At 30.0% G+C, this 13,206-nt stretch overlaps 1 protein-coding gene and 1 long non-coding RNA gene across 7 annotated transcripts in view; one reads left to right on the top strand and one right to left on the bottom strand.

The window, feature by feature from the left end:
* LOC139491412 (intraflagellar transport protein 88 homolog) overlaps positions 1 to 13,206 on the top strand; it is a 55,555-nt gene that overhangs the window by 14,569 nt on the left and 27,780 nt on the right. The window contains exons 1-2 of one of the 6 annotated variants that reach the window (XM_071279094.1): positions 8,933 to 9,022; positions 12,863 to 12,969. In XM_071279094.1, coding sequence (XP_071135195.1) covers positions 12,868 to 12,969 — 102 coding nt within the window. In that variant the 5' untranslated portion in view covers positions 8,933 to 9,022; positions 12,863 to 12,867. Of the gene's footprint in view, positions 1 to 8,932; positions 9,023 to 12,829; positions 12,970 to 13,206 lie in introns of those variants that run through there. The other 5 variants (XM_071279093.1, XM_071279099.1, XM_071279096.1 and 2 more) reach the window with 5 other exon arrangements.
* Positions 2,579 to 3,939, bottom strand: LOC139491415 (uncharacterized). The gene is made up of 3 exons (XR_011656536.1): positions 3,898 to 3,939; positions 3,256 to 3,324; positions 2,579 to 2,712 (listed from the first exon to the last, which is right to left on the bottom strand). It is a non-coding gene; the product is annotated as an uncharacterized lncRNA (long non-coding RNA).

The raw sequence follows: 13,206 nt of genomic DNA, 5'->3' as shown, positions 1-13,206 counted from the left end.
ACATAGGTTGCTAGGCAATATATTTGTTAATATTTCACACTCAGCTTTAGCCAGGTGTAAAATATGGTTAAATATAATGCCTACCCATTCTTAAATGAGCATATAGAGTTGTATGGTATGAAAGAGTTATTTTGATTCTGATGGACAAAAACAGTATTTTTATAGGTTGAAGCATACATTTTTTGTGCTAATTAGTATTCTAATTCGCTTACATTGGACCTTTTTTTCAAATACAGAATATGTTTTGTCTGTTTCAATTGTTTTTGTCTAGCCTTCGACTTTAGTCGAAAAAAGTGAGACAAAGCGATCCTACATTCCATCATCGGCAGCGGCGGCGGTGGCATCCACAAATATTCACTCTGGTTAAAGTTTTTAAAATTTTAATAACTTTCTTAAACTATCCTGGGTTTGTACCAAACTTGGACAGAAGCTTGTTTATGATCATAAGATAGTATACAGAATTAAATTTTGTACAAAAATAAATCTATTTTTTCCTAATTTTACTTTTAATTGGACTTAGATTTTCTGCCAGGAAACAACACATTCCCTCTGTGGTTAAAGCTTTTAAAATCTTAATAACTTTCTTATACTATTTTGGATTCGTACCAAACTTGGACAGAAGCTTCTTTATGATCAAAAGCTAGTATCTATAAGAGATTTTGTTTTCTTCCAGTCAACATTACATTCAGTCTGCAGTTAAAGTTTTTAAACATTTATTAGATTCATAAACTATCCTGGATTTTTACCAAACTTGGACAGAAGCTTTTACAATCAAAAGACAGTATCAAGATGAATATTTTTACTGATTTATTTCCTCATTTTTGTTGAGCCTGCGATTAACAGAAAAATGTAGGCGAGACACTGGGTTCCGCGGAACCCTCACGATTTTTTTTAACTTTATTAATAGTCAATTAAGGGGAAGTAATTAAGATAGTTTGATATAATTAAGAAATGTACAGCAAAATTGCTATTCTGTTGGTAGCAAGAAATTAAGTCTGTGACGTCATTTTTTTCATATATATTCTAACAGACTTTCAGCACATCATAATAGTCTGATATCTGTTAAGTTGTTTTCCATGTAAAATCCTTACAATTCTAATAATTTTGCTTACAAACAAATGTGGGTAAACATTCTGGCCAATATTTTTTATAATGTTTAAAAATTAAAAATGAATAACTTGAGCCAGATTTTTTTTTTTATTAATGTTTTAAATGAAGACTCCCCCCTTTTTTCCATTCCCTCTGGTATTATAAATTAAATGTAATTTCTTCCAAACTTTTTGTTCATTTTAAAGTTATTTACATCCATTAAAAATGAAACAAACAAAATGTCAGTGTCGAAGTTGACGTCAATAGGAATTATTTTTTTTTTTTTTTTTTTTTTTTTTATCCAACATATATAATATACAACAGTACAGTTATCAAACAATAAGTTCATATATATAAATGTAATATAATACAACCTATTAGAAAATGTATAGAACTTGAAAATAACATTTTGTTTGGATTTTATAATTGTATCTTATTAAAAAGGACATACAAAAAAAAAATATAGAGAATTAATAAATAAAAGAATTAAAAGATGATTAAGAAAAAGAAAAAAAACAAAAGCAACAAAAAACAAAAAACAAAAAACAAAAAAACAAAAAACCAATATAAAAAAAAACAAAAAATCATTTTGATGTCTGCTAATTTTTTCATAGTTGCTAATCCACCAAATTATCCAGTAAAGCCTCTTGGTTAATGCACCAAGCTTGATTAAACTTTTCAAAACATTTATTTTTAACTGATATCTTCTTCTCCAAAATATAATGATGCTTTATTTTTTCAATCAATGCTGTTAAACTTAATTCTCCTTTAAAATATCGTGTATTATATATATATTGTTTAATCCAGAGAAAAATATTGTTTTGAGGGTCACCTTTGTACATTCGTGATAAATTTCCAAACAAAAAAATATCCTGTGTAAATGGTATACTACCTGTACGAAAAAATCCAGGCGTCTTTTACACGGATTCCAGGCGGATATTTTAGAGGGAATCCGTTTAAAGTCCACTTTTACACGAATAATCTTTCTTACATGGATTCCAGGCGGGTTACGGGCGGAATAGAGCCGAAATATGCAAATTTATCCGCCTGTCTTAGGAGGAAAAATTTCCGTCTAATTAAAAGGAAAAATGTTTTTCTCAAAAATATATCCGCCTAAAGAGACGGAAAATATATCCGCCTAAAGAGACGGAAAATATATCCGCCTAATGAAACGGAAAATATATCTGCCTTCGAAAAAAAATCCGCCTTAGAATATGAAAAAAAATCCGCCTTAAGAATATGAAAAAATTCTGTCTTCAATGAAAGAATTTTTTCATTCCAAAGATTCAGGTTTTTACCACTGCCATGCCTTCTTGCGAAGAAAAACTAGGCCTTCATACAATAAAATGCAAAAAATGTTATCAAACTTGATCGAATTTATTTAAGCAACTACAAATTACTATACATGTATGTATAATTTTGACATTTTTAGTTCTTCACAATTTCTTCATTTTCAGTTATTAGTCATATTTTTAAGGGTTTTTCAGTGTTCTTTGAATATAAATTATTATCACAAGTTCCTGAATTTATTTCGTGCATAACTGATTTGCTCTGTAACAGCATCATTGATATGACCATCTTGCATGGATCTGTTGTGTTTTGTGCACCAAGCAGTAACATAACCTGAAAAAAAAGAGGACATAAATTAAAATTACCATGCATTATTGGTTTAACTAAAAGGAATTTGACAAATTTCTCTATGTTATACAGGTAAATTGTGAGCTGCCTAAGTAGGTGGGGTTTTCCTTCATTTTGACATATTGACCTGAATTTACTATTTTTAACATATATCATTCAATATACATATTACAACAGAAACATCTAAAACTTGAAATTATAAGATTAAACTATGAAAAATAAGATGTTAAGCATGTTTTAAAGAGTAATTATATTTTAAGGAAAAAATCCTTGTAAAATCAAGGGCAGATAATTATAATGAATTTACTATGACCTGTTTTGGGGATTTTCTCAATAAAATAAGACCTGTGGGCTGTAACCCCTGTTTTCAATTTGCTAATTTTAAAGATATATATCATGTTTATATCAAAAAAATATTACAGATGGTTTTACAACTTTTGATTTTTTTCAAATTTGTTAAAAGTCCAATATGTGCAAAAGTTACTTAAAAAGCATTCATAAGGATTTCTTTCATATAAAACTACTTACTCCAAGTCTGATTGAATGTGTCCATTCTTCAGTCCTATCAGAAAACAATTTTCTTTTGTTTCACCAGTTCTGAAATATAAAAAAAAATTGTCTTATTACAATTAAACAAAATAATTATTACATATACTGTGCATGAAGTGTATAGGTTATTCTTTGCTTTGATTAGTAGATGTAGTATTGGTCTTTTATTTTACTTTAACATCATAGGCCCGCATTTACATGTACAAAATGTTTGTCTTGCCATTTTAAAAATCTTAAATTTGATCCATAATCATGATAGTTGAGTACATATGTACTAAATTTTAAAAGATAACACTTTATGATTTTTCGGAATAGATGTCTATTATATATATTTAATTATTACAGTCATACAACAGATCTCCAATTTTGCCAAAACTTAACTATCAAATAATATCATATAAAAGAGATTGTCTTAAAGATATAAGTCTTGTGTCATACACAAATACCACAGTAATTATGAACATGATGTAATTATGCAAAAAATGAATGGTCTTATATAGTTATTTTCTTGATCCTACATGGTACTTATATATATATATATGTCACAAGTTATTTGAAGGAAATAGCAGTTTCATAATATTCAAAAAGGTTGAAATACTTATATTCATAATTTCAACTTACCAGAAGATTCAATCCAAAATATATATGAAAACATCAATCTTCACAAATCCAATAGTCATGTCATCAGAAGAATATATACATCTGCACTTTTTAATGTTAATAGAATACTTTGGCTCTTTTTAGTCCACAACTCTAATGATCCATGGTAAAATTCATATTTTGGTCAAGATAAATATTTAAGACATCTTTTCTTGTAATGTCTGCAAGTTCAAATTTTGAATCTGACCTGAGTGTTGGGGTTATTTTGGGAGTTGTTTGATTCCTTGAAATGTTTCCCTAATCATTATACTATTAATTACCTAAATCTTAAATATTTGATTTATAATAATAAATAAATAATATTCACCAATTTTTATCTATTATTTTTATATTTTGGACTGTAGCAATTTAAGAGAAATGTACAAAGCAATGTGGTCTCCTTCATAAGGCCCCAACTCTTGAGTGTGTACATATCATTTCCTGTCCATTTCACAGAGGCAAATGGAAAACAGATGGGGGACCTACATAACATTTCTATCACTAATTGATAAGAAAGAGACTGCATGGAAATACTATTTGTGTATTATCATGATTATTACTTAATTAAATAGAGATACACTTAATAATTAATTGTACTTGAAAATAAATTAATTTAACCTGCAATTCCTATGTTGGAAAATTCAAAAACAAGTTATTGTTATCACTGTTAGTGAAATAAGTATATATATTCTAGTCACTTTTTATATGTTTAAATGTATATAAATAGCAACACATAACATAAAGTTATAAATTACCTAACAATGCTATCACAATTTGAATTTAATTGAATTTAATATGCCATCTTTAAGACTCTTTAAATATAAAAATATTAAATATGTTGGATTTCAGGGGGGTACAAATACTGGCTTTATGGCCCAAATAATCACCATGCATGCACTCTCTCATCAGTAATGATACATTTTCATTTGAAAAAAAAAATTAAAAGAACAATTCTGCCTCAAAAGTTAGAAAAAATTTCTAAGTACAATTCCCGCCTGATAAATTTGAACAACTATTTTAAGTCCAATTTCCTCCTAACAAACTTGAACAAATATACTAAGTCCAGCATTCCGTCTATGATATTTCTTTTACTAAAGAAATCCTGTTAACTCAACAGGAAAGTAGTAAATATTTCGCCTAAGGTCTTTGATACTTCAGGCGGATTTTTTTCAATATTCCATGTCCGCCTTAATTCCGTCTATAAGTCTTAATTTTTAGGTGGATTCCGCCTGGGTTCCTGCTATTTTTAAGCGGAATCCTCCTAATATTCTCATACGGGTAATACCGTTATGGAGAAACCACATTTCAGTTTGCTCAATAAATTGCTGTACATAATAACAATCCCACAGTATATGTTCAATTGATTCAAGTTCAGTCTTACAAAAAGTACAATATGGGTTTTGCACAATCCCAATTTTGTTTAAAAATGTATTTGTTGCCAGAATTTTATGATTAATTCTATACTGAAGCCATTGTAGCTTAGTATTTTTTGTAATAGCAAATGGTAATTGAAAAATCTTTTTCCAGTTTTGATTTTCTAAAACTAAAATTGCTTCCCATCTTTTTACTCCTGTAGGAACAGTGTTGTTTTTGTTTAGCACCAAATACATATCTTTTGATCCCTTTTTGCTTTTGAGAATGGTCTTTATAACTGATGGTATGAAAGGAGATACTAATTTATAATCTCCCCTTTTAATTTTTTTGGAAGTCTTAGTTAGCATAGAAATTATGCTATTATATTTCATGATGTCTATATCCATCTGAAAACACTCCTGAAATTGATAAAAATTTAGAAAGGTACCATTCTCCCCCACAATATCATTTACATATAAAATACCCTTACTATGCCAGTCTTTGAAAAAAACTGGTTTGTTATCAATTTGGAATAGGTTATTCATCCAAATTGGACTGGAAAGAAAATATTCCCAGTCGTGCAAATTCATTTCTTTTTCAATTACCATTTGCCAAGCACCCAGTACATCTTTCCAAAATTTATTCTTAATACTTTGCTGTAGTTGCTTTACATAGCTATTACCACAACTAAATAATCTATCTTTATCAACATATGACAAAAATATATTTCGCCATTTACAATCATTTCTACAAATTCTTCTAATCCAAGTACATTTCAAAGCATTTATAAAAGCATGTAAATTAATCATTTTTAAGCCTCCATCACAATAATCTTTTTGTATTACATCTTTTTTCACTCTATGAACTGGTGAGTTCCAAATAAACTTATACATCAGTTCATTTATCTGTTTAATAATATCTTCACTTGGATTAGGTAGTGACAATATTAAATGATTTAAAATCGGCAACATAAGTGTCTTTACAACAGTAATTCGACCAATAACAGTAATGTTACGTCTAGACCATTGTTTGACTAGTCTTTTTATTTTTACAATATTTTCATCATAATTGATTTTAACTAGTTTTTCTAAATCAACATCAAAATTAACACCCAATAATTTAAAGGATGTGCTTCCCCAAGTAAGATTTTGATTTGTACAAAGTGTCTCTGTGCTGTACTTTTTATTTCCAATCCAAATGACATGAGTTTTGGAAAAATTTATATTCAAACCAGAAATTTTAGCAAACCAATCTAGTTCCAGTAATGACTCATTTAAAGATTCTTCACTACCATCTAAAAGTAGTGATGTATCATCAGCAAACTGCGAGAGTTTGTGTTCAACATCAAGAACTTTGATTCCATTTATATTTTTGTTATCTCTTATTTTTAACGCTAAAATTTCAGCACAAAGAATGAAAAGATAAGGCGATAATGGATCACCTTGCCTACAACCCCGTTCAACAGTGAAAAAGTCTGAAAGATTCCCTCCCTGAATGACTGCTGAATTAATGTTTTGATAGAGCACTTTCACCCAATTTATAATAGAATCGCCAAAATTAAAAAATTTCAATACATTTAAAAGAAATTCCCATGAAATGTAATCAAAGGCTTTTTCAAAATCTATTAGCAATAAAAGGCCTGGTATATCATTATCTTCAGTATATTCCATGATATCATAGATCAATCTTAGATTTTCCCCAATATATCTTCCACTCATAAAACCTGTCTGATCAGTATCAATAAGTTTAGTCAAAACTGTTCTAAATCTTCCTGCTATAACCCCAGAGCCAATTTTATATACAGTATTAAGCAAAGATATAGGGCGCCAGTTTTTAAAAAAATGTCTAGGTTTGTTACCCTTTGGAAGACATGTAATTATCCCCTGTTTTTGAGTAACAGAAAGTTCCCCTTTATCATACCCTGCATTCAAGGATCTTACAACAAAATTTTTTAAATCAGGCCAGAAAAATTTTAAAAATTCACTTGAAAAACCATCTGATCCAGGCGTTTTATTGCTTTTCATTTTTTTTTAAGTTTCACCAGCTTCCTGAACTGATATTTCACCTTCTAGTTTATCTTGTTCATCCAAAGATAACTTTCTAACATTTACATTTTGTAGACTATTTTCAATATCTTTGGGTTTACAACATTCAACATCTCTGTTTTTGTACAAATTTTCATAAAATATTTTAACCTGTTTAAGTATTTCTTTTTGGTTAGTTACAATATCACCATTTTCTTTTTCAACCTTTGAAATAATCTTGCTGGTAAAATTCTTAGATTCAAGTCCACAAAAATAACTTGTGGGTTTTTCTCCCTCTTCTATCCACTGTATTCTAGATCGAACTATTTTACCATGCATTTTTTCCTTTCTGAATTTTTCTAGTTCATTTTTTTTGTCTTCCATTGAATTGCTGTATAGAACCTGAGTTTACATTTTCTTCTAAAATATTAATGTCATCTTTTAAAGTTTTTTCCCTTCTCTCTCTTTCCTTCTTTTTGAAGCTAGAGTATGAGATAGTTTTGCCCCTCACCTCCATTAATAGAGTTTCCAAAAACAACTGACTATTAATTGTAAAATGAAGATCATTATTATTCACTTCATTAATATTGTCAAAATTATATACCAAGGCTGCATACTGTTTTTTTACATCCAAATTTTTTTCCTTCATAACATTAACATAGTCAGCATCATACAACAAAGAATTATTGAACTTCCATAAACCTTTCCCCCTAATGAATGGATTCAATTCAAGTTCTAGAATAATTCTAGAATGATCCGATCGGTAACTGGGTTCTACACAGCAATTTTTCAAAAACGACAAAATGTTTTCAGAAAATAAGAAAAAATCAAGCCTAGCTTGTTTGAAAGGTGATTTTTTTCTCCAAGTGTATCTACACAGGTCAGGAAAAAGTTCCCTATAGGGGTCAACTAGAGATCTATCGTCAATCAATTCTAATAGTTTGTCTCTAGCATTAGGATTATTTATGTGTAAATAATTATAACAATCTAAATTTGGATTTAACACAAGATTAAAATCTCCACAGATAATAACATACTCATTTTCAAAATCATCAATAATATTTGTGCTTATCTCCCTTTCTTTGTATAAAAAAATCAGAGTTATCTCTCTTTTAACTATAGATCATTTTCTTTCTACAATACATATTGATGTTATTTTTTTTTTTTTTTGTACACATAATCTTAATTTTTGTTGAACTATTATTTTGTTGGTGTCATATAAGGCAAACTGCATAAACTGACATATCCCAACTACAATGTGGCAAAACATATTGAAATATTTATTTTTTTTAACACTTTTTTTGTCTGTTAATTTTATTTTTTTCTATGAATTGAATGTCTGTAAAGTATTGAATTACACTGTTGGTCTATGTACGAGGCTTGGTAATACATGTATGTTGAGAATTTTTATACCACCATACCTAGATGTTTTGAGCAAATCTTTGCGTATATGTCTTTGTGTCTCACTCATGTGGATGTATAATATGGATGATCATATGTAAAAATGCATGCCTATATGAAATGATGATGTACACATATTTCAAACCATTATGGGCTCTTTAAAGATCAATAGGAAAAATTAATATATAAAATAAGCTTGGTCGGTGATAGTAATACTTATTTTGTTTGTTACTAAGGTTGAACTTCCGTAAACTTAAATTGAATTGTGGGAAATTCCAGTGAATATTTTCTTGGAGACACCGGAGTAAGGTGAAAATATTGTTTCTTAGGTAAATCATAATATTTCTAGCATATTGATACGGTTTAGCTTAACCTAACAAGCGCGTCTTCATTTCTTGAAACTGTTACATTCTATGAAAGCTTCATTTTGCCGTATCTTCAAAATATACAAGTTTGTTTATAAAATTATTCCGTACGGACACTTGACAGACAGAGCCTCGGTCATTGATGCATCAGAGGTTGGGGAATCTAATTTAATCTTTTTTAGGTTAAATTATGCTGCAAATCCAATGAAAACACCAGTGAAGGGATAGTCAAATGCTCTCTCCTCAAATCAAACACTCTGTAAACGATCTTACAGGTATCTTACAGGTATATGAACGCTTTCAACGAATCCGGGTCTGTTCGCGCCCAATCACGTTCGCACCCTTCCACATTCGCCCCCATTCACTTTCGCACCCCACATGTTTGCACCCAAATTTTGTGAAAAGTTCGTTCGCACCCCACACGTTCGCACCCAATTTTACCAATTTTTGTATTCTGTATTCTGTAGGTGTCGCTGTTGACACTGGATTGTCTCCCTTGTAATTATTTAAAACTCGCATGTATTTATATCTCACTCTGGTAAACAACTCACTTGTACTTTAAAATACATACTATTAGGTGGCAACTGTGCTTAACATATTTTTCCAAAAACTAAAAAATATATCTACATTTATTAATTAACATGAAAATTTAAAGGAAAAGAAAGAAAAAGAAAAAATAAAGAAAAAAAATTAAAAAAATCTAACATTACATTAATCAAACCGGCGCGACTCGCAAATAAAGTCACCCAACAATCGCATTAGTGTTTCATTAGAGACGGAGACATTGTCGTTTTTTTCTATTGACAATAAAAGTTCCAAATCAATATGTAACGATCCTGTGTTGAAGTATATCTCATGTATAAGTTTCTGTCTTGCCTCTTCATAATTTTCACAAAATAGTAAATAATGTTCCACAGTTTCTAATTGACCGCATTCACACTTTGGGTCTATATTTTGATTGATTTTGTTTAGTCAATTTTTTGGAGGTGTATTGGTATAAATATATATGCCATTGTTTCTAAATAATTCGAGATACTGACAAGTTTTTTTGTGTCATGACAAGTTTATAAAAAAAAAGTCCTTGTTTTTAAGTCAGATTATGTTATTCTGACAACAACTATTTCATTTGTGTGTTGAATAATTCTTAATCGTGTTTTGGTTAGTGTATTGAAATAATTTGTTTTTCACTGTTTCTAGTCAATTAAGTGCGAATCTGACAACATGTTGAACAACTGGTATGCATGGTAAGTGTATTGCTATAATTAATATTTATTTTATTAGTATTTACATCAAAGCAATTTAAAACAACAATCATGATTTATAAACAACAGTAAACAATAACACCAAGTTAGGCTGTTTATAAATACCAATTAGCAATAATCATACATAATCAACATTTAATAATTAATCATCAGATTGATAAAAAAAAAAATCTATTCAATAAATTCTCAAATTTTATTCATAAAGAATACAATTATTTGTTATATTCATATGAATAATTTCTAACAATTTAACTTAAATTTTATTAAAAATTGGGCGCGAACATGTAGGGTGCGAACGGACGTGGGGGGCGAAAATGTGAGGTGCGAACGTGTAGGGTGCGAAACTATATTGGGCGCGAACGGACCTGATACCGCTTTCAACAGTTCAAGACCTTTTGGCCTAGTAGAAGTAGTCCGAGATTACTTTGACGTCCAACAGCTTTTTGCCAAACAAGCTGGGGCCATAGATCGTCAGAGCTTGTCCCATATCAAAAAGATGATATTTTCCTGTCCAAAATAGATGCGCTGCTTCGTTTCTTCTGGAGCCGACTGACAGCCTTGGAATTATATCATTTGGACATCAATTAGAATAATATTTGCATACTTCAGTCTCGAATCGGCTAAGTCTCTTGTAACTTGACATCCATTTCCAAAATAAAAGTTAAAATGTCTGAATCATTGGGTCACTTTGAAAACTGTCAAATATGAGAAAATAAAGGGCAGCAGGTAGTCCCACAGGACGCAATTACGACTGGACACAATTGCGAACGATTTCCAATGTTTGCCCACTGAGATCATATTTATTTATATTTATCAATACATGTTTTTATAAATAAAAACCCTATTAAAATTCCCTTGTTTTCATGATAATACAATTTATGTGCCATTTGTGAATGTTGAAGACGATGACAAAATCATTCCGATTATATTATAAGAACGGCAATCTGGCCTGCAAGTTATATAAAAAAAAACATAAAGGTAAGTGCATATTGCCTTCTTTTGTTAATATAAAGAAAGAAAAATATCTCCCGATTCTGTTCATATGCGTGATGCCTTTTATCTTGCCCAAATCACCCCACAATTGACGTTTTTTAGACTCTAATGACCCTATTTATGGTAAAAAGCAAATATGTTTATTTTATTGAAAAGTCCAGAGAACTCCAAAAAATGTTGACCTATATAAAAAAAAATCAATAGATGAATGATAAGTACACAATTGAGATGGATAAACTTGAATTTAGTGCTCCTTTAATGGAGGAACTTACGCAAAAACAAAAAAAATCAGAAATCTTTCCTTTCCACATGACCGACATTTCGTCTGCAACCACTGCTGAAGTAATTGAAGGAAAAAACAAACTTGTGAATGTTATTTTCCTTTGAAAATGTGTTTGAGATAAAGATTAATGTATGCTTTATCAATCTAGACTGTTGTCATTGATTTCTTCTGCAAGATATATCAATATAGTGCTGTTCGGAATTGCGTCCATATGTGACTCTCTTGACCTGTAAAACGAGGTCACGCAAATCTTACTAAAGTATCCTAACGTGAATAAAAAATTATGTGGGATAGGATGCAAAATGGAAAGCCTTCATATATCTTAAATTCTATGGTATAAACAATTCAAGAAAAGTAGTCTACATAAAAAAATATTAATCACAGTTCAAAAATCGTTCGTAATTGTGTCCGGTGAGGCTAGGTGAAACTTACATAAATGAAGAGATAAATGAAAAATGAACAAATTGATGCCCGATTTATATCATTCCATGGCCGTCAGTTGGCTCCAGAAGCAACAAAGCAGCACATTTATTTTGGACCGGCAAATATCCACTTTTTGATATGGCACGAGCTACAATGTATGCCGTCCCATTTTGGCCTTGCTAGTTGGCTATAACTATGACATCCAAAGACTGTTTTGCCAGACAATCTGTGACCTTGTCTGGCAAAACTGCCGTTGGATCTCAGAGAAATCTCGGACTAGTTTCGGCCATGCAACAGTTTCATACTTATGAAGTTATCAAATCAAATCAAATATGTTTATTTCCTAATCAAAGGGCCCTTATAGGCATATCATATGATTATGTCACTGTCAGCATCGATTCTTTGAGCATGTTGAGGGAAATAAAATAACACAATAAGAAGTTCATTAAGTTCAAGACTTAAATTTATTTCTTTAACCGACATTATCATAGTTTCTTACAAAATATTAACCTTGTACCAAATTGTTAACACCACAAAAATATGCCATTCACAGATAGATACATCTGAAGCGGATTATGTAAAATGTGAAGAGTCAAAAATTAATATAAATTCAAAATAAATTATTGACATTCATTATAAATAAATTTCTCTCAAAAATAAGGCTCAAAGAACTTTTTATATTATTTATAATAACAATAACAATGTACACGCATGTTGGCATATGAATACACAACGTCAGAGTGGACTTGGCACCATAAAAGTTGACAACATTGAAAAGAAAAGTAATATTTTTAACTAATCAGAAGACAGTAAATACACCAAATTTATTTATTTATCAGACAGTATAGATGAACCGAATGAGTATGATGGAGCAAACTAATTTAGCGGGAGAAGATGAGGATGAGATGTATTCAGGTTTCAACGATTATAATGCCACTTTAGATACAGATGTAAGTTTTTTTCCATACTTATTGGATAGCAGTTCACAATAGTTTGTTGTAGTTCAAATTAATACATATATGCATATAATCATTGATGATAGTGGAAGAAGCTTAAAAGTTTAAAAAAAAAATCGTTAAATCTTATTATGTACATGTAGTGCAGCTAGTTGATTTGTAATATGAAAACTGAGTTCACATACATGAGAGCAATCTGTTAATTATTGCTGTCCCTGTACTATGTTAATA

This window comes from Mytilus edulis, chromosome 10 (assembly GCF_963676685.1).
Source record: "Mytilus edulis chromosome 10, xbMytEdul2.2, whole genome shotgun sequence".
In the NCBI taxonomy this organism is placed as follows: Eukaryota; Metazoa; Mollusca; class Bivalvia; order Mytilida; family Mytilidae; genus Mytilus; species Mytilus edulis.
The sequence above is the reverse complement of the archived record's forward strand: the minus strand, read 5'-3'. Positions and strand labels throughout refer to the sequence as shown.